The sequence below is a fragment of the Acomys minous genome (genome assembly GCF_964271855.1).
Source record: "Acomys minous genome assembly, chromosome: 17".
Taxonomy (NCBI): Eukaryota; Metazoa; Chordata; class Mammalia; order Rodentia; family Muridae; genus Acomys; species Acomys minous.
In genome coordinates this window covers 61,471,085-61,497,759 of record NC_140500.1, presented here as the reverse complement: position 1 = coordinate 61,497,759, position 26,675 = coordinate 61,471,085, and the positions used below count along the sequence as shown (strand labels likewise).

Here is a 26,675-nt window from a genome sequence, read left to right as displayed (position 1 = left end):
TGAGGACATCACACTCAGAAGGGACTAACTAGTTCCCATGGGACTTGTTACTCACACCGAGTTACTACACGAGAGAAATGTTGTACCACCGTGAGTTAATGTGCTTTGCAAGCATGAAGTCCTGAGTTTAACCCCCAGAATCCATAGCAAAAAGCCCGACACTGTGGTTCATGCTTGTGATTCCAGTAGAGGGGAGGTCGAGGCAGGAGGATGCCTGGGGCTCTGGAGCTAGTCAGTGTAGCCTAGTTATGGAGCTCTGCGTCGGTGAGAGATCCTGTTTTAAATAGAGTAGGCGGTATTCCTGAGGGGGAACACCAGAAGTTTTCCTCTGACCTCTACACACACATGTGCATGCACACATACATGTCGACACATGTGTGCACAAACACACACATACACACATGCATAAAAATTTAAAAACATAGAAGGGCAACACTGGCCTTCCCATTTGTTCTACCTTCCTGCCTTTCTATCTGTCTCTTTCTCTCAGCATCCTCCTTCATAATTCTACCTCCCACAATGCCATGTGGCCCAAAAGGCCATTGACAGAGCTCTAGCACTCCTAGGCATATACCCAAAAGATGCTCCTTCATACAACAAGGACATTTGCTCAAGTATAGTCATAGCAGCACTATTTGTAATAGCCAGAAACTAGAAACAACCCAGATGCCCCTCAATTGAAGAGTGGGTGAAGAAACTGTGGTACATTTACACAACGGAATACTATTCAGCTATCAAAACCAAGGACATCATGAAACTTGCAGGCAAGTGGATGGATCTGGAAAATATCATCCCACGTGAAGTAACCCAGACCTGAAAGACACGCATGGTATATACTCACTTATAAGTGGATATTAGCCATATAACACAGGATAACCATGTTACAATCCACAGACCTAAGGAAGATAAGTAACAAGGAGGACCCTGGGGAGGATGCTTAATTCTCACTCAGAAGGGCAAAGAGAATAGACAGTGGAAACAGCTGAAGAGAGGGAATGGGGCGGCAGCCCACCACAGGGGTCCTCTGAAAGACTCCACCCAGCAGGGGATAGAAGCAAAAGCTGAGTCTCACAGCCCAGAGGGCAGGGAGAATTATGGAACAGTGAGGGGTTAAAAGGACCCCGAGGGGACAGGAGCTCCACAAGAAGATCAACAGAGACAGTAAATCTGGGGCTGGGGAGCCAGCAGAGACTGATGGACCAAACAAGGAACGAGGCTCTCTGCTCAGATGCAGTCGATAGGCAGTTCAGTCTCCACAGGGGGCCCCAGTAAGGGGAGCAGATGCTGCCCGTGCCATAGACTGTTGCCTGCTCTTTGATCACTCCCCCATGGAGGGGTGCCTTACCGTGCCACAGAGGAAGAGGATGCAGGCCATCCTGATGAGTCTTCGTAGGCTGGGGTCAGTTGATACCGGAGAAGGGCTTCCTGTCTCTGAGGACTAGGGGAGGGGCATGGGATGAAGAGGCGAGGGAGGGTGGGACTGGGAAGAGACGAGGGAGGGGCTATGATTGGGATGTAAAGTGAATAAGTTTTTAAAAATAAAATAAAATTTAAAAAAGGAAATTTAAGAGAGGGAGGGAGGGAGGGAGGGAGGGAGGGAGAGAGAGAGAGAGAGAGAGAGAGAGAGAGAGAGAGAGAGAGAGAGAGAGAGAGAGGGAGAGACTCAGCTGCCCCTTTGGTTGCAGTCTTTCATCTGAGACCTCACTTTTTTTTTCCAATCTAAAATCATTTAGAAACTTCTCTGATTCATTTAAGATGGACTGTGGACTGTTTCAAATGAAGTCCCCAATTTCCTGATTTTCTTAATTTTCTCTTTGTCATCTAATTCCTTGAAATAGCCTCAATTTTGTTTTAGATAAACGTTTCTTAGTAAGCCAACGATGGTGGCCCCACACCTTTAATGCCAGCACTCGGGAGGCAGAGGCAGGTGGATCTCTGTGGGTTCAATGCCAACCTGGTCTACAAAGTGAGGCCAGGACAGCTAGAGCTCCACAGAAAAACACTTTCTCAGAAAAAACAAAAGTAGTTTCTTTCTTGGCTGTCATTTTTTTTTATTTTTTATTTTCACAACAGTGCCTTTCCCCACAGCAGCACAGGGAGTTTGTGATGAGGACACATCTGCCTTAAATCACCTCCTTAGAGATGACACTCTGGGAACAGATTCTTAATAGTCAACACTGCAACAAACATGCTTGTGCACCCATCAGTTACCGCACCTCTCAACAGCCCCGTACAATGTTCCCAGCTGGACTTTACTAAGACAAAGAACACGCCCGGCGGCGTGCGTGCCTCGGGGCAGCCCAGGCGCAGGCTCGCGTGCGTGGCGGGCAGCCGTTGGCTGAGGCAGCAGCTGCGTGGGTCGCGGTGCGGTGAGGTCAGGCGGGGGCGCTGGCAAATCGCGCCTAGGATGTAAAGCTGGCTGTGCCCGATGGCGCGTCTGACGCTAAGTTGGATGGGGTAGAGAGTAGGGGGCGGTAGTCGACGGTGGTGGGAGAAGGGAGGCGGCGGCGAATCACTTATCAATGGCGCCCAAGCAGGACCCGAAGCCTAAATTCCAGGAAGGCGAGCGAGTACTGTGCTTTCATGGGCCTCTTCTTTATGAAGCAAAGTGTGTAAAGGTTGCCATAAAGGACAAACAAGTGAAATACTTTATCCATTACAGTGGTTGGAATAAAAATTGGGATGAATGGGTCCCAGAAAGCAGAGTACTCAAATATGTGGACACCAACTTGCAGGAACAGCAAGAACTTGAGAAGGCCAATCAGGAACAGAGTGCAGAGGGCAAGATGAGAGGGGCTGCTCCAGGAAAGAAGACATCTGGTCTGCAACAGAAAAATGTTGAAGCGAAAACAAAAAAGAACAAGCAGAAAACACCTGGAAATGGAGATGGCGGCAGCGCCAGTGAGACACCTCAGCCTCCTAGGAAGAAAAGAGCCCGGGTAGAGCCTACAGTTGAAAATGAAGACAGTCATGAATAGAGTTAAAGTAAAGATTCCTGAAGAGCTGAAACCATGGCTTGTCTATGCCTGGGACTTGATCACTAGACAAAAACAGCTTTTTTTTTTTTTTTTTAATCTTCCTGCCAAGAAGAATGTGGATTCCATTCTGGAGGATTGTGCAAATTATAAGAAATCTCGAGGAAATACAGATAATAAGGAGTGTGTTGTTAATGAGTTTGTGGCAGGGATGAAGGAGCACTTTAATGTGATGCTGGGCACTCAGGGGCTCTACAAATTTGAGAGACCACGGTATGCTGAAATTCTCGCGGATCACCCGGATGCACCCATGTCCCAGGTGTATGGAGCGCCACATTTCCTGAGATTATTTGTGCGAATTGGAGCGATGTTGGCCTATATACCTCTAGATGAGAAAAGCCTTGCTTTATTACTGAACTATCTACACGATTTCCTCAAGTACAAGGCAAAGAATTCTGCAACTTTGTTCAACGCCCGTGACTATGAAGCGGCTCCTCCCGAGTACCATCGGAAAGCTGTGTGAGGGGTGTGCTCGCTCTCGCACTGTGCTTGGATCTCTGTACACAGTTTGGTTCTTAGTCCCTTCTCTTGTGCAAATGATATACTTTGAAGGCCATTAGTGTATAACACAGTTGCTGTTTGTTTTCTGTTTGAATTTCAACCGAGAGAATAAAAGGAGTCACTGCTCCTTTTTTCTTTCTTTTTTTCATTTCAAAGTTTCTACCAGTGTATTCAGTGATGGGCAACAGAGCCATGCTGTAGAGTGTTTTATTGCCTAGTTGACAAAGCTGCTTTTGAATGCTGGTGGTTCTGTTTCTTTGACACTACCCACTTTTATAATATGTGTTAATACTCTATGACAAAATGCTCTGATTCCTAGTGCCAAAGGTTCACTTCAGTGTATATAATTGAACACTCATCCATCTGTGCTCTTTTTTTTTTAAATGGTGCTTAAAGAGCCCATCCTTTGCAAGTTATCCATGTTGTTCCTTAGGCATTTTATCTTTGTTAAACTGTTAAAGAATGGTGGCTTGTTTTCATGGTTTTTGTATTTGTGTCTAATGCACATTTTAACACGATAGATGCAATGCATCATGTAGCTACCGTTTTATGGAAAAGTCAATCTTTTGGGAGTTGTTTTTCAGATCTTCAATAAATTTCTTTAAATTTCAAAAAAAAAAAAGACAAAGAACATAAGCATTTTAGAATTCTTTTTTTTTATTTTAGAATTCTTAATCCTTAGCATATTAGCAAATTATTTGCTAGCATCTTGTGTGTGTGTCAATTACCAACCAGATGGCATTATAATTTATTTTGTTGCTAGTACAAACTATTTCTTTGGTTTGTTATATGTTTACCCATTTTGCTTCTACTTATTGAATTTTAATATTTTAGCATGCACACACATATACACTAAGGTATAAATGTTAAACATTTTGATATATGGTTGGAAATATATGCTGAAAACATTTATTATTGTATACACTTATATTACATTTTGGAAATTATTTTATTATATGTGTGTGTACGTTTTGTCTGCATGTATGCCTGTGTACCTCTTGTGTGCAGTGCCCATGGAGGCCACACGGGGGTGTGAGATCCCCTAGAACTGAAGTTACAGAGAGTTTGTGAGCTGCTATGTCAGCGCTCAGAATTCAGGCCAGGTTCTCTAGAAGAACAGCCAGTACTTTTACTCCTGGGTCATCCTACAGCCCTTCACATTTTATTTTTATATTATTTTATAACATGACGAGAGTTAAATTTTGTAACATTATGTTTATGAGAACTGTTTCTAATATTTGGGGAAAAAATCAACAAAACCAAACAACTGAGGCAATGAGGAAAAGGCACTCCCACGAAGACACGAGAGAGTTGTGGAAAAGTCCTGTTCTTACTGTCTAGCAGATAGAATATTCAAATTAATATAAAAATTTTCTGAAAATCCATGGGAAACCAGCCCAAGAAGTTAACAAGCATCTGAAACACTGTTATCCTTACTCCTCTGCTAAGGAAATAAATAAAAATGCAACACCAGTTTTTGCCAGTGAAATTAAAACGATTGTGGACCACATTGTTTGCTCAGAGTACAGTAAGATCAGATACAAGTGGGTTTGGCCCCTCCTGAAACTGGCTATAAATAGGCAACCCAAATCGTGCCAGACTTTGAAAATCCTATCCCAAGTAAATGTCAGCTGATAGGGACTCTTCCACAGTGCCATTCCTCACAGAGTCTTTTACAACCAAAGAGACATGCAACAATTACCAGGGATATCCCCCAGCAGAAGAATTTTAAAGTGTGTGGCATATACACTACAAATATTTCACCAGCCAATGATATTGCAAATAACCTTAAATAGTGTTGAAGCATTTATAATGTTAAGTAAACAGGGCCACAAAGCTATATAATGGCAAGATTTTGTTTACATTATTTATTTTTACTATTTAAGCATGTGTAGTGCATGTGAGTGCAGTTACACATAGAGGCCAGAAGAGGTCGTTGGAGCTCCTGGAGTTGGACTTACAGGCAGCTGTGAACCATGTAATGTGGGTACAGGGACTGAACTCGGGTGCCCTGCAAGAGCAGCAAGATTCCAATAATTAACACAAAAGTAGCAGTAGTGATATCAGTGATACATATTTAAGAAAAATTTGAGTAACCTTTCTCTCTCTCTCTCTCTTCCTTATTTGACTTCTAATTCTCAAATATCTTATAATGTGTATGCAAAATGCCTTTAAAATAATTGAAGAGTGGCTTGGGGCGTGTCTCAGTTGACAGAAGGCTTGCCTAACGTGCATGAAGTCCTGGTTTTGATCCATGGCACCACATAAACTGGGTGAAGTGGCACACCTCTATAATCTCAGCACTTGGGGAGGAGGGTCACACGGCCGGGGTAATCCTCTTGAGGCCAGCCTGGGCTACATGAACCCCTGTTTCTGAGAGAGAGAGAGAGATTGAGGTCTGGAGATGGTGGTAGAGGGGTGCAGTTGCAGAGGGCTTGCCTCGCATGTGTCAGTCCCTGGGTTTGAGCCTTGGCACTAGAGACATAAAAACCCGAATAGGAATTCCTGTATTAACAATTCCAGCAAAAGAGAGCCGGCTAATGCCAAGCCAACACACCCTTCCCACATTGCTGACTGTCGAGTATTTTACTTGGGTTTGTTTCTGCCCTTAAGTACTTAAGCCTTAAGTAGGCTGCTTCAAGGCCCCTAATCTTTATACTTCCTTCCCCGGGGCCATCAGTCTACGCCTCCCAGCTCGTCTACATAGCGCTGGCCAGCTATTGCTCTTTCCTGGAATCTCCTCTTCCCAGGATGGATCGTTTGTCTGGAGCTATATCACCAGTAACTATGACAACCCCTGATATCAACCAATCACACAGCAAACTTTTATTGAATAAATTAAACATAACTCAGGTCTTCCAGATCTTAAGTGTGGTTTTCAAGTCTTTCTCTTAGCTCAACACCTTAACTTCCACTTGCCAATATTCCTGAGTTGTGACTCCGAAGAGATCTAATATTTCTCCCTGGGGAATAGACCATTACTATCACCCAGGCTAGCATCAGTCTCATTGGCAGTCACTGTCAGCCTGTGGGCAGTATTGATCTCTGAATTCGAGAGGCTCGAAGGCTTTTGTTTAGACGTGTCTGCCCCCTCCTAATCCTCCACACTTGGCTCCGATCAGTTCTTCTTTTGGGATCCCCATGGAAGTCCTCATGTGAATCTCTATTCTATTAATCTTGTTACGTACAAATGCAAATAGCTCTGTACCCCGAGTCTGCCTTTTATGTATCCAAGCCTCTCCACAGCCTTAAGTCATGTGCTCACTTACTCAGCAAGCCTTCCAAGTCTTGAAGCTATGGACAGGTATTTTTTGGGACAGGTTTCTCCCTCAAAGCTGCATTTGAAGCTTTTTGGTAGTCAGGGCAAATTTTCTTTTACATTTTTGCCTGTGTGCCTAGCCTTGAAAAGCTGAGCCATCTCTACAACCCAGCAAAATTTTTCCAGTAATTTACAAATCTCTTTGTCATCTACCCTATAGTTTGTTTATTGTTTTGCTTTATTTTAACTTTACCCATTAGGTATCAACAGAAATACTTTTGTCTGTCTGTCTGTCTGTCTGCCTGGCTGGCTGGCTGGCTGGTATTTAAATGTGCCTCTGCTTCTGCTTAGCCATGGGGAACATAATGCTAAAGTTAATATCTTTGCCAGGCATGGGTGGCGCACCCCTGTAATCCCAGCACTCAGGGGGCAGAGGCAGGTGGATCTCTGTGAGTTTGAGGCCAGCCTAGTCTACAAAACGAGTCCAAGACAGCCAAGGTCACACAGAGAAACCCTGTCTTGAAAAAAAAAACCAAAGGAAAAAAGTTAATACCCTTGCTTTAAGAAACAAAAAATATAAGCCAGGTGTGGTAGTGCATGTCTGCCAACCCAGGACTCTAGAAGCAGAGATAGACAGATCTCTGTGAGTTCAAAGCCGTCCTGATGTATACAGTAAGACCCCAACTCAAGAACAATAAGGTGTGCTAGAAAAATCACATATTATGGAAGAGAATTATTCCTGGTCTTCACTGAAGGTATTAGTCTGACAGCTCTCAAACTGCTAGGTTCTCTAGAGCCCTTTCTACAAACTAGATTATCTTTTTTTTTTTACACCCCAAATATATGTTACCAATCATTTCCATCAAGATTTCCAAATTACATAAGAGTACGGAGGTGGAGAGATGGCTCAGTGGTTAAGAGAGAACCGAGGCTTGGTTCCCAGCACCCACATGACTGCTCACAGCTGCCGGTGACTCCAGTTTCACAGAATCTGATGCCCTCTGCTGGCCTTTGTGGGCACTGCACACACACTGAGACACAAATATGGAGGAAAAGCACACACGTAAAATAAAAACAAACTAAACATTTAAAAATAAAAGAGAAGCTAGTAAAGGACTAGAGAGGGCTCTGGGGTTAAGAGCGAGTACGGCTCTTACAGAAGATGTAATGAGTAGGGTTTAATCATCTTAGCCAGCTCCAGGGGATCCAACATCTTCCCCCTCAATAGGCACCTGCGCATGCGTGTGCGCGTGTGCGCGCGCGCGCGCGCGCGCACACACACACACACACACACACACACACACATAGTTAAAATAATAAAAATACTAAAACAACAACAAAATCCAAACATACAAAGTTGGGCAGGTCCTGAGGGACAAAACCTGAGATTGACTTCTCACCTATACACACATATACCTATATGTACTCAAGCATATGCACACACACACATACATGTACACATGCAAATCACCTTTTCTCCCACTTAACATAAGTTCCTAGTTAGTTAGATTTTCTTTCTGCTTTTCAACCACACCAAACCCCTTCCAAGACCTAGACCCAGGCGTCCACCTCTGCTTACGTAACCCTCAAAGATGTTTAAAGCATGTAAGTTAGAGTATGGCTTGGTAGCTACTACTTGGTAGTTAGCTCCTATTTGGCAGCTAAGCTTTCAGATCACCATCTTTCCCCTATATTAAATTAAATTCCTGAAAACAGCATGTCCCCATCGCATCCATCAGCAGAAGGGTCGCAATGTGCTGATTTTGATTTTCTAGTTCTCACATCACTTGTCCCACCTTCAGAAGGCCTGGGGATTGCTCTTTCAGTTTTACATATATTGTCAACCCATTATCCATGGGGGACATCTTCCAAGACATGCAGATGAAGTCCAAGACAGCACCAAATTCCACATTCACCTGTCCCTTGATCTATGTGACCATCCTCAGCTTGCAGTGTCCTGTGCCAGTTACTTCAGGGCGTCACCTACTGGGTCTTTGCCGAGGCTCTTGCTTTCCTACCCAAGGTGCTGCTGTTGTTAGGAAGACAGTCCCTGCTCGTGTGAAGTGTTTTGTATCTTAAGCAAGCATTTGACCTACAACTGTATTGCAGCCTGAGGGATGACAACAAAACTAGCTTGGATTTCTTTTTGCTGCTTCATATTTTTATGAATAGAAGATTTGTTTTTATTATACAGCTTAGCAACTTCTATATATAAAATTTTCTTTATTAACTCAAGAAATTCCGTGTTTTTTTCCACTTAGATAAAGGACATCAAGTGTTCTTTTAGGTATATCCAAATTGCCTGCATCACTACTTTTGGTCTTGGGGCCATTAGTAAGTAAAACACTGCTTAACTGAACACCAGCACTATAATTCCAAGACAATCCGAAAACTAAGGTGGACACTAAATAGTAGGGGAGCATAAGCAGCCTGCATACATTGAACATCCCAAGGATAATATGAGATTCCACTATCCTCCCACAATGCAGTACCATTTAAATTTATGCTTATGGATTGTTTATTTCTATAATTTTCCATTTGATAGGTTTAGACCATAGTTGACCATGAGTACAACAGTCAACTTCCATTACTATGATAAAATACCAGAGACAAACAACTCAACAGAGGAGAGGTTTGCTTGGCTCACGGTCTCAGGGGTTTCAGTCCATGGGCTCGTGACTCCAGTGCATCCAGGTTGTGGTGACGAAGGATTTGGTGGCAGGAAGACACGTGCTAGATCGGAGATGCTCACTATTGGCAAGGAGCAGAAACACAGAGGGCTTTAAAAACAGAGCCTCCTCCCCACGTTTCTGTGAGCTCTACATTTCCAAGTGAATTAATCCACTTAATGAAGTCGGAGACCTCAGAAAGCAACCACATCCCTAATGCCTCACTTCTGCACTGGGGACACCACTTTGAACACATAAGACTTGGGGAATATTTAATATCAACCCCCTAATGGTGTGATAAGTTAAAAAAAAAAGTGGAGACATCAGTCAATCAACTGACATACTGATGTGTTTGTCCATCATCTGGAACAGTGGTTCTCGGCCTTCCTAATGCTGGCGCCCTTTAATATGGTTCCTCATGGTATGGTGACTCCAAACCATTACACTATTTTTGTTGCTCCTTCACAACGGTAATTTTCCTGCTGTATGAATCATAATGTAAATATCTGTGCTTTCCAATGGCCGTAGGTGACCCCTGTTTTCACAGGGTCATTTGAGCCTCCAAAGGGGTCACAATCCACATACCTACCATCGATCTGCCTTCTATTTCACCATCTGTGTATCTATCTGCCTACCTACCTACCTACCTACCTAGCCAGAGAATTTCTCTTTTTATCTTAACTTTATTCATACTGTTGTCTAATCAGCTATAAACGTGGACTTCCCTCCTGTCCTTATAGAATCCATTTTCAGAAAGAACTGAACTAACTCAGTTTGGTACATCCACTCCTACCCATCCTTGGTATCCTGTTATCCTACATAGCTTCACAGTTTCGCTAGAATTCCCTATCTTCAGTGTTTTCCTTTAGTAATCTGTCTCAGCTGACCCCTCCTCCCTATTTTCCCTTGCTGGGTCAGAGTTGAGTGTCTTCCTCCTTTAGGATCCTATTTCAGTAGCTCCTACCCCCATCCCTGTACCCCTTCTTGAGTCAAAACTGTCCTTCCGGCTTAAAAAAAAAAGCAATGATTTTTTCCTTATTTATTTCATGTGTATGGGTGTTTTGACTGGATGTATTTTTGTGTCTGGTGCCTTTAGAGGCCAGAAGAGGGTATCAGATATCCTGGGACTAGAGGTACAGATAGTTGTAGGTTCTGCAAATTGAACCCAGATGCTCTGAGCAAGCAGCCAGTGCTCTTAACCCCTGAGCCATCTGTCCAATTCCTATCTTCCTAGTGTTAGCAAGCTTTACAATTTGACCCTAGAGTTGATGTTTCCTCTGGTGCTCCTCACGCGCTTGTCTGGTCTCTGGAGAGCCTCCTTTAGTGCTTGCAAGGGAGATCTCATCATAATATTTAAGTATATATGTCATCTGGAATTTTCAAATATTAAACATAAATATGCTCATGTAAACACAAGTAAGTTTCATAAAATGACATCGGTCTCTTCCCAGGGAAAGAAGACATTGAATACAGCTCGTTCGGCCATCTGTGAAATTGTGAATGGCTCAAGTCCAAATCAATTAAACCCTGGAACTGGAAGCCAAAGCCAACAAGACCAAGTGCACATCCTGGGCCATACGGACCTTCCACCCCCTTTTGTTGCTCTTAGACTGTCATCTAGGAAAATGTTGGGCAGCTGGACTATGGAAGAGACTGCAGACTGCATGGACCAAAAGCCCTTTCCTCCCAAGTATAATGCTGTGCATCTGTGTCAATGTTTTAATTACTAATGCACCAGGAATATTTGGTGGAATCCTGGGATATTGTTCTATCTGCAACAGCCTGCTAACCTATAGTTATGGACAGAGATGTGCTTTCTTCTTCACAGCCCATATACACTAACAGACTGAAGCTTCAACCTCCAATGTGACTGTATTAGGTATCAGGGCCTTCCCAGAGGCAGGACAGAATGCCATCATAATATGGCCCTAACTCAATAAGACTGATGTCCTTATAAGAAGAGGAAGAGAAGAGACAGGAGGATATAGGCCACGTAAGGACACAGCAAGAAGGCCACTTGCAAGCCTATGAGAGAGATGGCAGGAGAAAGCAAGTCTGCTACACCTTGATCTTGGACCTCTAATTTCTTGTGATATATAACTTTCTCCTGTTTAAGCTAATTTGTCTATGCTACTTGCTATGATACTCCTAACAGACTAATTCTCTCTTCTCTCTCTCTCTCTCTCTCTCTCTCTCTCTCTCTCTCTCTCTCTCTCTTTTTCTCTCTCTTCCCCTCCCTCCCTCCCTTTCTCTCCCCTGTCTTTCCACTCCCATCAGATAGGGTCATGAAGTTTACACTGGGCTAGAACCCCTATGTAGCCTAGGCTGGCTTTGAACTTGCAATCTTCCTGCCTCTGCCTCTTGAGTGCTGGGACTGCAGGCACATCGGGTTCTTAGTGTCTAAACTAGTCCTTATTCCTAAGCCTCTCTGGGGCATTTTGGCTAGTCTTCTAAAGCCTTGGTGGTTGTAGATGGAAGTTATTTTCTCCTGTGAAGCTGTTAGCTGCAGTGACTAGCTTCCTCCAGGCCAGATGCCTTGGGCTCTTCCAAGACCTGTTTACAATGTCAGGGTGATCCTGTGGTCTCCTAGTCCCCAGCCGCCTCCCACTGTTTTTCTTGCCTGGTTTCTCCTTCCTTATTTTTCCCTCTTCACTCCCTAGGCTGACTGGCTGAATAGTGGCCCCCCACAGGCATTCACATTCTCATCTCCAGGACCAATGAGATGTTTCCTTACCAATAAAGAAGGATTTATAGACACGATTAAACAAGCATTCTGAGTCACATCCAAGATTATCTCACTGGGCCCAATGTCACCACCATTGTCGTAGTTTCATTTCTGTTGCTGTGATAAAATGCCATGGCAAAAAAACCCCCAAAAAACAAACAAACAAACAAACAAACAAACAAACCCCCCCCCACACACAAAAACAGCTTGGGAGAGGAAGAGCCTATTTGCCTCACAGTCCCTGGTTAGAGTTCATCACTGTAGGAAAGCTGAGGTAGGAATTCCACATAACTAGGCACACCGCATCCACAGCCAAATGAGAGACACAGTAACATGCCTGTGCACTGGCTGTTTGCACACGGCTTGTCTTCTCCACTCTTACATAGTCAGGACCCTTTGCCTAGGGAAAAGCGCTGTCCAAAGTGAAACTGAGTCTTACCAAATCAGGTAACTTAGTTGAGGCATTCTTTCATTGACATGCCCACAGCCCAACCCAATGTAGACAATATCTCATGGAGATGCTCTTCCTAGGTGGCTCTAGATGTTTCATGCTGACGATTGAGGCTGACCCACATGACCACCATCCTCCTATGAGGATACTGATGATTGAGGTTGACCAACATGACCACCATCCTCCTATGAGGATGCTGACAATTGAGGCTGACCAACATGACCACGATCCTCCTATGAGGATGCTAATGATTGAGGCTGGCCAACATGACCACCATCCTCCTATGAGGATGCTGATGATTGAGGCTGACCAACATGACCACCATCTTCCTATGAGGATGCTGATGATTGAGGCTGGCCAACATGACCACCATCCTCCTATGAGGATGCTGACAATTGAGGCTGACCAACATGACCACGATCCTCCTATGAGGATGCTAATGATTGAAGCTGGCCAACATGACCACCATCCTCCTATGAGGATACTGATGATTGAGGTTGACCAACATGACCACCATCCTCCTATGAGGATGCTGACAATTGAGGCTGACCAACATGACCACGATCCTCCTATGAGGATGCTAATGATTGAGGCTGGCCAACATGACCACCATCCTCCTATGAGGATGCTGATGATTGAGGCTGACCAACATGACCACCATCCTCCTATGAGGATGCTGACAATTGAGGCTGGCCAACATGACCCATCCTCCTATGAGGATGCTGATGATTGAGGCTGGCCAACATGACCACCATCCTCCTATGAGGATGCTAATGATTGAGGCTGGCCAACATGACCACCATCCTCCTATGAGGATGCTGATGATTGAGGCTGGCCAACATGACCCATCCTCCTATGAGGATGCTGATGATTGAGGCTGACCAACATGACCACCATCTTCCTATGAGGATGCTGATGATTGAGGCTGGCCAACATGACCACCATCCTCCTATGAGGATGCTGATGATTGAGGCTGACCAACGTCCTCCTATGAGGGAGACCAGAATACAAAATACAGGGAGCAAAGCCAAGAGCCAAAGCATATGTGAGGTACTGGGTGACAGATACAGACTTACCCTAGAGCCTTTGTGAAGAGCCCAGTCCAACCATCAGAAACTTCGGAGTTACAGAATCATATAATAATAAGTATTAAGTTGCTTTGCTTGGTCCAGTGCAATAAGAAACACACAGCAGTTGTCTGGCAAACAGGGTGAAGTATCTAAATGCTTTTCATTTATTGTTTATGAAACACAAGGACACAAATAGATGTGCATTTTAATAAGATCTCCACTGATGATAACTAAAAATTAGCTACATGAACATTTTTAATGTCTTGCCAGGTCGGAGGAGAAGAAAGATGAAAGTCCTGGCATTTCTATAGTGAGAGCTTAATGTGTGACTTGGCCCATATTGTGCTGTGGATAACGAAATACTGGAGACCGTAATTCACAATGAACAGACATTTTTTTTTGGCTCATAGTCCTATGGGTTGGGAAATTCAAGGTCAAGAGGGAGCACCTGGCCCAGGCCTCCTTGCTGTGCGATAACATGGCAGAAAGGATCACCTTCCCTTAGCAGAGGGACTTCGAAGTCCCTATTGTCATAAAGCTACCCTAACTCTCGCCAGTCCACCCTGGACATGATGGTGTGGATCCATGTGTGGTGGAGCCCTCAAGCCCCAAACTACCAAGAAAGGCTCCACTCTCCAATCCTGCTGCCTTGACATAGGAGTTTCCAGTATATAACGTCCCTTCACTCTCCTCTACGTGGTCCTTTCCTATAAACTCCCGGGAAGCCAACAGGACTAGTCTCCATTAAGAACTTTGGTCAAGGGCTGGAGAGATGACTCAGTGGTTAAGAGCACTATCTGTTCTTCCAAAGGTCCTGAGTTCAATTCCCAGCAACCACATGGTGGCTCATATACATCTATAATGAGATCTGGTGCCCTCTTCTGGCTGCAGGCACACATGTGGGCAGAATAGAGTACAAATAATAAATAAATAAATCTTTCCCAGGTGTGGTGGCACATGCCTTTAATCTCAGCACTCGGGAGACAGAGGCAGGTGGATTGCTGTGAGTTCGAGGCCAGCCTCGTCTACAAAGTGAGTCTAGGACAGCCAAGTCTACACAGAGAAACTCTGTCTCAAAAAACCAAACCAAACCAAACCAAACCAAACAAAACAAAACACAAAACACAAACACAAAAAACAAAGACAAAAAGACTTTGGTCAAGAGGCAGGAAAGGTAGCGTAGTGGTTAAGAATGTTTTCTGACCTGTCAGAGGTGACCACCCAGGATTGGTGCCCACACAATCACATTGCATCTCCAGCTCCAGAGATTGTGATGCCCTCTCCTGGACTTTGTGTGCACTGCATGTGTATGCTGTGTATACAGACAAGCAGGCGCACACACATACATGAAAATAATAATAATAATAATAATAATAATAATAATAATAATAATAATAATAATAATAGTAATAATAATGATGATGATGATGATGGTGATGATGATAATGATAATGACTTTGGCCAAATGTCATCTTTAGAGTAAAGAGCATTATGTTGGCCATCTCATTTGAAACTGAAGTTCCAGGCAGCCTAGGTGGTTTATCAAGGAAAGGCATGCGCCTCCATCAGGCTCTATGGATTCAATTCCTGGGACCTCCATAGTGGAAAAGGAGAATACATTCACCTACGCTGTCCTCTGATACCCACACAGGTATGGCGGCACTTGTAAACTCCCATACAAACATGGAGTGAGTCCCTCCTGAGCATACACAATTACCACTTGTATTATTACCTTTATAACAAAGCATAAACTTTACTCATTACTTTCTCTTTTCACTAGAATGGAAGACACACAGGGGCAGTGACATTTTCTTTCTTACCTTCTGATGAACCCTGGCAGGGAGAATCGCCTGACAGGATAAAGTTATATTTCAACGCAAATGCTTGAGGAATGGATTCTTCAACCCCCTAATTATTGGCTGGTTGGAAGGAATCCATAAATCTGAGTGATTCTTGTTCTAGCCCAGAGGCTGTTGTCATAATTGTCCATTTCCATCCTAAAAGCCTGGCTATGAGTTCAGTGTGGCCATCTGGGCCCTGCTGGAGATCTAAGGTGCCAACAGGTCTGTTGTAAACTGCAGATGTTAGTTACACTTTTAGGTTCCTGACACTCAAGTTCCTGCCAACTCCATTTACCTACATCTCTAGTTGTAGATATGGATGCTGGCATGGATGCTGAACGTCTAAGGCCGTGATGCTTTTGGTCAATGGCCCCCTTCTTCCCATGTCCTCCTTGATGTCTTGTCTAAACATATCTGCTCCATGCTAACCAATATGGTCTCCATCCCATAAACAAATGTCTGATTTCTAGCTAGCGTGGGCCTCACAGACACTCATAGGGACTAGCGTATGTAAGCCATGCCAGTCTTTCTGTGGCTGTTGACTTCGCCGGTTCTTCTATTGGCTCACCCATCCTGACAGGTTGACCCGTTGATCCCTGAAATCAAAGCAAAGCCAGCTCTCGCTTCCAAATCATTGAGTGCCTTGCCGGATACCCACCTGAAGATCTGGATGGTACCCATCCTCCTGCACTGGGCTTAGTGAAACTGCCCCACCTCATCATGTCCCTCGGGCATGGCACGGGTGATTAGCAAAGGAGCCAGGCCTGACCTCTGCAGCTCCTTTTCCCTTGCAGCCATTGCCTCAAGCTCGGACTAGCCACTGTGCCACCACCCATCTTCTGTATTATCTTTGGGTGGACTTCTGGGATATTGGGCTCAGCTGTAGATTTGGGAGGTACACAGGTCTGGAGTTCACTGCTGTCCTTGCTGTTGGCTGGCTGTAAGAGTATCTTAGTCCCATCTCCTCGTTTTTGAAGCTGTAATAACAGTAACTACTGTGTTGCCATGAAGCTTAACGGGATACCATATGGAATGTCTAGGATGTGCATCTGATGGTGCTGAAAAAATTTTAATCTTTTAAAAAATTAATTAATTTATTCATTTTACATTCCAATTGTAGCCCCCTCCCTCCTCTCATCACAGTCCCACCCCGCTCCCTCTTCCCCATCCTCCCTCCCGTACACCTCAGAAAAGGGGACCCCACTAACCCATCCTGGCACATCAAGTCACATCAGGAATGAGCACATCCTCTTTTCCTGTGGCCTGGTGAGGCAGCGTTGCCAGGGAGAGTGATAAAAAAGCAGGCAACAGAGTCCGTGTCAGAGACAGCCCCTGCTCCCCTTACTAGGGGACCCACATGAAGCCTGAGCTGCCCATCTGCAACTTCTCTGTAGGGGGCCTAGGTTCAGTCCACGCATGGTCCTTGGTTGGTGCTTCAGTCTCCATATGCTCCCCCCCCCCAGTCTAGTTAGTTGGCTCTGTTGGTCTTCTTTGTTTATTTTTTATTAAATATTTTTATATATGCATTTATATTATTGCACTTATGCATAATAAATATGTTACATTCATAGTGTTTTGACTGTTTGTATTTGGCAGCCTTAAAGAAGACACCTTTCCTATCTTGGTGAGTCTAAAATTCTGAATGTAAATCAATATCTATCATATCTCATCATTATCAACTTAAAACATCTATATAGACCTAAAAGCATCTTAACCCCTAAACAACTAAGCTTAATTGTAAAACTAAACTATCTGGTTTTCAACCCCATCAGAGTCTTGAGAAGGAATAAAATTAATTACCTGAGTAAACCGGAAGTGCAAGTTAGCAGCTAGCTTCCAGAATGAGAAGATGGCAGAAAAGTTTGCTGCCTGAACAGTTACCCAAAATTCTCTATAATGTTGGAGCACCATCTTCAGCCTTCTGGCTCAATATATCTGACAGACATATTTGTAAGGCAGGAACTATTGAGGACTTTCTTTCCCTGTCTTGGCAGAGTTTGACCATCAACTCTGCCTGCATCCAAGCTTGCTCATTTTTAGGCAGAATTCTGTCTGTGGTAGAAATGAGGACATTTTGCCCAATGGCTTGTTTGCCACATTTGAAACCATTTCCGTAAGGAGGTTCTTTGACGCTCATTATCTTCCTTGAAGTAGGCTAGGTGTTGCCAGGAGTTAACCTGTCTCTTGTGAATGTATCTTCGAAATGACAAAAAACATCTTTAAATGCCATATTCTGTATGTCTCTGAGGTTTTTGAAGACCTTATCTAACTATTTTACCTTATCTTTCTATAGAATCATATGTATCTGTTAGACGTAGGATATATATTCTTGTGATAATAATAGTAGTGATTGATATGACCTTTATTTGGTGAACTAACAATTAACTTGTACAACCTACTTATCCTGAACAGTCCTAAGCACTTTCAAAGTATTAGAAGGAAGCCTTGTATTATAATTGAGTAGTATGGGTACAATACCATACATATATTAGAATATATATAATATATTGTATAAAGAATAATATTAACTTTCAATTCTATGCCAATGTATCTAAAATGAAACTTGTTTTGTATCTATATACAAAATTCTATGCCAGTGAATTGAAAATGACCTTGTGAGTATCAATTAAGACATTAAGTTGTAGAGTAGATGCATTAATCTACTTTTTGTCCTATCATCCTTTTATATTTCTATATTTCCCCCCTCTTTCTTTTCAACCCCTATCTCCAAACCTAAGAATGAAAGATAAAGCAAAGGAGAGACATCCTTGAGTCCAACCTTGTTTTCTCTGTAAATAAGACCAATAATAACTTATAACTAACTCCCAATGAAAATAAACATCCATCACTCAAGAAAGCAACCAAAAACCTACCCAACCCGCCTTAAGGGAAATGGGGCATTTTCTCTTAAGGTTTCTTCTGGCTGATTTGGGATGAGTAATACCTTTGTAGGGGTCCAAATAAAATTGGGGAAAATAGTTAAACAAGCTAGGAATAGCATTTGTGATTCAGTTTCTAAGTGTTGAGAAATTCCAGGCTTAATTAGAGTCCCATGTAGGACAGCCTAAAATACTGGACCAATTGGGATCAGAAGCTTTCTTTGAAAGCTGTCCTGGGAGCTGTCCTGTTCTCATGAGACACAGCAATTTAATGTTGGAACATGAAGGATGCAGGATGTCAGCATCCAGCATGCTGAGAGGAATGAATCATGTCATGTCTGATCCAGCTCTATTGGCTTTTGCAGTATAAATTTTAAAAATGTTAAGAGCTGGCTGTAATTTGAGCTACTTGGCAGTGGTTCTCAAATGCAAGTGAAACCTATTAAGTAGCAGAATGCTACTGAAGTCATATGCCTGTTGCTGATTGGGTTTTGTAACTTGACACAAGATGGAGTAACTTCCAAAGAAGGAACCTCAGTTGAGGGACTGCCTCCATCATATTCTCCTGTGGGGCATTTTTCTGCTTAATCACTGATATTTGACAGGCTCAGCCCACTGTGGGTGGTTCCATTCCTGGGTAAGTGGACCTGGAAGAAAGCAGGCTGGGAGAGCTGTGGAGAGTAAGCCAGTAAGCAACGTTCCTTCACAGTCTCTGCTTCAGTCCTGGCCCCAGGTTCCTGTTTGAGTTCCTGCCATCAGTGATGGGCGATGAGTCAGAAGTGTAAGTCAATCAGGCAAACAATCAGTCAAATTCATTGGAAGGATGTTATATACAACAAATGGCCTATACTCTTCTAAAGAAAGGGTGTCATCAAAGGCAAGAGTATCAGTGTAGATTAAGGAGACTAAGGAGACATAATAATTAAGTGTAATGCAAACCATACTGTACCGTAGATATTTTTAAAATATCTACATAAGAAGACTGTGAGAATAACTGACAAAATTTGGGTATCTCTCTCTCTCTCTCTCTCTCTCTCTCTCTCTCTCTCTCTCTCTCTCTGGTGTGTTCTCGGTTTTATGAGACAGGATGTTACTTTATCCCAGGCTGGCCTCAACTCATAGCACTTCTCCTGCCTCCAGAAGGTAGGGCTTGAGACACCATGCCTGCCTTAGAACATATTAAATACTATATTGATTTTTTTTTTTGGTTTAGCAATGGCATTGTTATTATTTCATAAATTGTCTTATTGGGAGTGGTAATGGTGAAATACTTAGAATAAAATGCACCAACTCCTAGAACTTTCTCTCTTATAATTTGCAAAATTGTGTGTGTGTGTGTGTGTGTGTGTGTGTGTGTGTGTGTGTGTGAGAGAGAGAGAGAGAGAGAGGGGGGGGCACTAACTGAGAGAAAACATTGGAAAATATTGCTGTTATTTGTTGCTAATTCTTACAGGTTTCATACAGACTGTGACATCTTAGTTTTATTGTTTTCTTTCCTTTTTTACCGTGTAGTGTAAGTGGTTGAACCTAAGGTTTCATGCATGCTAGGTAAGTATTCTAATACGGCCTTTTATCCACAGCTCTGGACATTTTCTTTTAAAAGTGAAAATTTGTAAACATGTCTCTGAGAGATTTATTGAAAATGGAAGAAACAGATTTACTTAGGATAACAGAATCAATTCTCTACAAACTAGCCCAACTTCCTGTCAAGTCACGTTCCTGGAAACTCACCTGTCAATCTCATTGAGAATGGCATTTTTCACAGTTGGGAGCTTTCTTAGAGGAATCTGCAAATAAACTATTTTCCTCAGTGTTTCTAAGCCAACTGTTCCTTCAGGAGCCCCAGTTTCTTCCTCCTGAGGAATGGGGGATGCTGACATCTGAGACATTCTCAACATCCCCTTTGCTGTCTACACTCTGGGCCCAGGAAATGGAGAAGAGGGAAAGATGGGGTATCAGAGTATTTTCTCCCCAGCCTGAGATCTCTCTTCTCCAGCAAGCATCAGTCACAAGAGTCTTGTTCTTACTGGGAGGACCCACCCACGCCTTTTTGGAACAGCGAGTGGCAGTGGTTCTCACTGTGGTGTGTGAAGGTTGACTTGACTATCAGCTTGGCAGCATTTAGAATCACCAGGGAGCAAGTCTGACTAGGTTAACTGAGGTAGAAAGACCCACCCTAAATGTAGGTGGTACCATTCCACCTGCTGGGGACTCAGACTAAGTCAAAAGGAGGGGGCAAGCTTCCAGCAGCATGGGTCTCTCCCTGTTTCTTGACTGGACACAATGTGACTAGTCACCTCAGACACCTGTCCCCATGGCTCCCTGCCATGATGGACTCAACCCTCTAACTGGGCCAAGTAAGCCCGCCCTTCCTCAAGTTGCTTTTGTCAGCAAGGAAGGTAACATATACACCCTGAGTCCCACAATACCCTTGTGAAAAGGTTTTTTTTTTCTATTGTTGTTATTATGGTTTTGAATTTAACTCAGCTATCCTTAAAGGATTCTGATTTGTTCAGGAGTTTTGATGGGAGACTCTCGCTGAGTCTTAGCCCCAGGTTTGTGTTGTGGAAGAGGCAGAAGAATTCTTTGTGGGCAACAGAATGGATCGGGAGAGTTTTGTTGTCACTATGCAGGGTTACGCTCCTGAGTGACTCTTGAAAAGAAATAGTGTCAAACAAAGACTTCCTTCATTCCAGGCTCTAAATTAGTAGGAATTGGGGACCACCCCTCAGCTCTAGGCAGAGCCAGGAGGGAAGCCAGCGAATCAATAGAAAGGCTCTGCAGCTTCCTATACCCAAACAACACAGAAGAATTAGAAGCTTAAGAAAGAACAAAGTCAGTGGGTGATCCCTTGGTCCATTAGATTGACTAATAACATCCAGGAATGCTGTCTGACTTGCAGGCTCGCCACACTGTATAGAATTTATTCTCTCTTATCTTGGGAACAGATCTCTCTTACAGTGACCTTGAGTTGGCAGCACTTCAGGGAATGAATAGAAGGTACTGTAATTGGTTCTACCCCTGAAGTGAAGAAAAAAAAAAAAAAAAGAAATGAGACAGCAACTGTCAGAGATAAGATGCAAATAATACCAATAAATAGAGTGAGTTCATAAACACACACACACACACACACACACACACACACACACAGAGAGAGAGAGAGAGAGAGAGAGAGAGAGAGAGAGAGAGAGAGAGAAACTGAGAGAGAGAGACAGAGAGACAGAGAAAGACAGAGAGAGACAGAGACAGAGAGACAGAGAGAGAGTGACAGAGAGAGGACACCATGCAGTCATGGGTTGGAAGCTGGGATATATCAGGGACTTAAGCAATTTAATTTAAATATTAAAAGAAGGATGACACCAGGAGGGTGAGTGACTTGTTGATATCAGGGTTCTTCTACACAGGCATTATTGTCTTAACTTTGATCACCGACATTTCCGAGCAGACTCTCCCATCTAACGTCTCCTAGACAACGACTCCCTTAGATTTGCCTACACACAGAAATGGACTGAGTCACTGTGTTCCTTTCCAAGCCTGGCAGCTTATTGTCCATTCACATTTAAGAGGCTGCCCATTGCCTGTGTAACAACAGCACAATGGGTAAGGGGCTTGCCCTTCACCTCTGTCATTACAGTCGGGGGTGGGGGTGGGGGGGTCATTAAAGCCGATTTCTAACTATTGGCTACAACGAATTCTGTGACTGAGCTATGAGTCACAATTGGCTGCGTGGAGGTTACTGTTTCCTCCTCTCCTCTGTGGTTCTAGTAAGAACCCAGGCCTGGCTTGCCTCATGTCTCTTTATCTATGGTGCATCATTTTTTTCTTTTGTCTCCTTTCAAATCTTCCTTTGGGCTTTTAGATCTTGTCATCTTGATTGCTATTGTGTGGTGACATGATTTTTATCTTTTGCATTTTCTATTAGCATGTGTTAAAATTTGAATCTCTACAATACCATTCATAAAAATTCATTATATATATATATATATATATATATATATATATATATATAATTTGTATTCCATTCTTTTTTCCTCTAGTAGAATTTATATTATTATATTATTTATAAAAATTATTTAATACTTGCTTCCAGTATTCTCTGAGTGATTTAAGCTTTTTTGGCAATGGTTTATTTTTATTTTTGTGTGTGAGTGTTTTCCCTGCATGTATGTAAATACATCACAAATGCTTGTACCTACACAAGGCCAAAGAGACTGCCAGATTCCCTGGAATTGGAGTTGTAGACAGTTGTAAGCCACCCTGTGGGTGTTAGTAGCCAAACTGGGTCCTCTGCAAGGGCAGCAAGAGCTTTTAGCCTGTGTATGTGTGTGTGTGTGTGTGTGTGTGTGTGTGTGTGTGTGTGTGTGTGTGTGTGTGTACAATGTACATAGAAGCCAAACAGTGGATCCTTTGGAGCTGGAGTTACAGGTGGTTGTGAGGTGCCCAACATACATGCTGGGAATGAGCTTGGGTTCTGTGGAGAAGCAACAAATGTTCTTAGCCCCTGAGCCATCTCTTTAGCACTTGCTTTTTTTTTTTTTATAATCTGCTCTTTTGATTGGATGATTGCCATTGATTAGATCACTTCCATCAATCAGATTTCAAATTGCCTGTTCAGCTACTTCCAATGAAGAGCTAAGTCATGATTGTTTTAATCTCAATAACTTATTTTAATTTCAATAATTTCCTCAGTGTTAGCACTCACAGTTGGTACTTTGATACAGTGTCTGTTTTTTTCTACCAGGACTCTTTACTTGTTTACTCTTTGCCAGTATATTTTCCTTTAAATCCTTGAATGTATGTATAATAATTGTCTTAAGGCATCTGCTGATCAAAGCTGATACTTTGTATTTTCTTTTCTTCTTTCTCCTGCTACCCCTCCTTTTTCTTTTTAGGTAGAGCCATTTTTTCATGTTTCTTCATGTCTCATTATTTTTATTGAAAACTAGCTATTTTCAATGACACCTGACAGATGGGGAGACCTGCCAGATGTTAGGAGGCTGGGATGCTGGTTTTACTGTCAAGTTTCCATAAACTAGAGTCACCTACTAGGGGGCTGCAGCTGGGGAATTTCCCGATTGCCTTAACTAATGTGAGAAGGCTCACCCCCAGATGTGGAGCACCTTCTGGCAGCAGCCGGGGTCTTAAAGGGTATGGCGTGGCAAGCTTATGTGCTGTTTTCTTACTTGGCCTTCCCTCTTGTCACTGCCTTGATTTACCCTGTCACCCTCATTGCTGCTGATAACAGAACCAGCATTTCCAGCTTCCACCGTTGACTGAGGACCTGTGGCTCCCAGAAACCCTGCAGGGTTTTGGCAACAGATTGGGACTCCTGGGGGCACCCATCATTATAGACTGACTACTGTGTTATTGGACTTTGCTATGTGAGGCAGCCCCTATGGGGCGATTCCAACTACAGAGACATCCAACCTCAAGACCAAGCAACCAGTGAGATTTTAGCTTCTCAGGTAAGATTCAGTTGTTTTTAGTATTTCAATATAAGCCCACACATATATGAATATACATCCATTCAATAAGTTCGGTTGATTTAGACAGTATCCAGTCAAATCAGTAGCTAAGCAATTAAGCCTTTGTTCAATTAGTGTGACAGCTAATCAGGAAGACACAATAGAACAGTGTCAGCTCTCCGAATGTCCCTTGTCTCCAATAGAATGGCACCTGGTGAAGGGCAGATGAGTAAATGTAGTCAGGGAACAAAAATTTCCTGCCATTTTCTATGTGTTGGATCTATGGGCTGGAGTGATAAAAGGAGGGAACGGGACAGGGGTAGAATAGTGTCAGTGGGAAGTGTCCCCAAGAACCCTGTACAAAGACCTCGGCACAGATGTAGGAACAGGGTCTCAACCGAAGCCAACCTCCACTCACCAGAGCAGTGGCTCAGAAATGGAGGTACTCAGAAATGTAGGTGTAAACAGGGGTGTGGCCAGACAGAGTAGTCACGTGGCCTCTGAGTCAGAGAGCAGACAGGAAGTGGGGCCAGGCTACATGCCTGAAGGCGCATCCTGGGTGACTCACTTCCAACAGCAAGGAAATGGGTCCTAGAAACCTTTGTATATAGATAACGCCAAGCCTGGCATAAGGAGCGCAGGAGTCCTCTTCCGTGTCAGAAAAAGCACAGCACTTTCTCCAGGTCAAACTTAAAAGAACAAGTGTGGAATTTTGGCCTGGAGCCACCTCCCCAAAAGAGGTTTTGGGCTCTTTTCTGTCCCTCCTGAGTACAGTTCACTCTTTTAAAGCAGGGATTAAGTTGGAAGACGCAAACGGCAAACTGCTTCCTTGAACCACTGGTCCCTGAAATGTCTCCTCGGAGTTTCCCAACTTCTGACATTGTTCTTTGGCTGTGCGTGTGCGTCTTACTCTTCAGTGCTCAGCCTGACTGCTAGTCAGAGCTTCGGGCATGCTTTAAGAGCATGTTCTGAAGTTCAGGCTCTCTAAGCAATCCTTCTTCCTGGGTTTTCCTCCATCCGCTGTCCTAGTTAGGGTTTCATGACCAAAGCAACTTGGGGGAGAAAAGAGTTTATTTGGCTTACACGTTTACATCACTGTTTACCATTGAAGGAAGTCCGGACAGGAACTTAAACAGGGCAGGAGCCTGAAGGCAGGAAGCTGATTCAGAGGCCGCGAGGGGTGATGCTTACTGGTTTGCTCAGCCTGCTTTCATATAATACCAAGGACCCACCACCTTAGGGATAGTATAATCCACAAAATGCTAGGCTCTCCCTCATCAGTCACTAACTAAGAACATGCTCTATAGACCTGCCTATAGCCCAATCTCGTGGAGACATTTTCTTAAGTAACACTCATTCCTCTCTGGCAAAGGCCTTAAGCTTGACCAATGACTCAACGCAATGAACATTTGCAAGTAAAGGAGTGTGGACAAAAGGGTACAGTGTGGGACACACTGTCCCACACTGCACCCTCCACAAGAAGACTTGGAGGGTAGGGCTTGCAAAGGCAGAGAAGGTGGGTATGAAAGGATGGGGAGATAAGTGTGGTTGGGGTGCACGATGTGAAATTCATAAAGACTCAATAAAAAAATAAAAAATCAAGTGTCCCATTGAGATGTAACAAGAATAAATTAATAAAAAACAAAAAAAATTTTAAAAAATCAAGTTTCAACAAAAGTATTTTCAGATTAACTAAAAAAAAAAATATTTGCTCCTCTCAGCTCACTATAGCCTGTATCTAATTGATATAAAAATAGATAGCACATTTTCCAAAAGGCACATCCGTATTCTAATGCTTGGAAGCAGCGAGTGTTATTTTGTGTGGCCAGAGATGTGACTAAGCTAAGTATCTTCTGTAAATATTTATTTTTGTCATTTTAAATTATGTGTAGATGTGTGTTTCTGCATGCGTATATGTGCAAGGGCCAAAGAAGGCCAGACGCATTGGACATCCTCGAGTGACAGATGCTCGGTAGCCTCCTAATATGGGCGCTGGGAAGAGGCCTTAGGTCCTCTGAAGGAGCAGCAAGTGTTTTTAACCGACGAGCCATCACACCAGCCCCTAAATTAAGTAGCTCTAAATATTTGATGCCTTTTATTTATTAATTTTACGTGAGGTGAGGTTGTACGTGGATGTGTACGGAGGAGAATTTGCGGTCAGTTGTCTTCTTCCACCGTGTGGGTGGGTCCCTGGGGATGGGACTCAGCTCATCACACTTGGTGGCAAGCACCTTTACCTGCAGTGTCATCTCACTAACCATGTTAAGGACCTCAAGAGAAGATTAGCCTTGATTATCTGGGCAAATCTAAATTCAAGCACATGCCACCTTGTATGAGAGAGGCAGGGCCAGTTTGGGTACAGCCATGAGAACAATAGAGGAATAAGATGAGAGGTGAAATAGCAAGGAATGGATTTTCCCTAGAGCCTCTAGCGGGAGACAGACCTGTTGATGTCTGGAGCTCACTCACACTTCCAGACTCTAGAAAGCAAGAAAATGCATTTCTGATGTTTGAATCCACTTGTATATGGTCATTTTTGACTGCAGCCAAAAGGACACCAATTCACCTGTAACTCCCTGATTGTTCTTCCCGGACACCCCATGAGAGCCAGGAGGCTGTAGCTGCATCAGGAAGGTCCTCAAACTGCAAGTCCTTGTGCCTTTTGGGATCAGGCACTAGTATCCAGGCAGTGGTGGCACAGCTTCTAGGTGAGGAGCGAATATTACAAGCTCTAAGTACATTTTCTGACATTTCTTTCCCCTCATCCTGGAAACAGCACT

General features: G+C 43.4%; 1 protein-coding gene across 1 annotated transcript; it reads left to right on the top strand.

Annotated features, from left to right (window-relative positions):
• Window positions 1-2,349: 2,349 nt before the first annotated feature.
• On the top strand, window positions 2,350-4,175 carry LOC311588511 (mortality factor 4-like protein 1). The gene is given in 2 exon segments (XM_084766202.1): window positions 2,350-2,962; window positions 2,964-4,175. Coding segments are annotated over 2 exon segments (975 nt in total). The 5' UTR covers window positions 2,350-2,522; the 3' UTR covers window positions 3,499-4,175.
• Window positions 4,176-26,675: the final 22,500 nt, after the last annotated feature.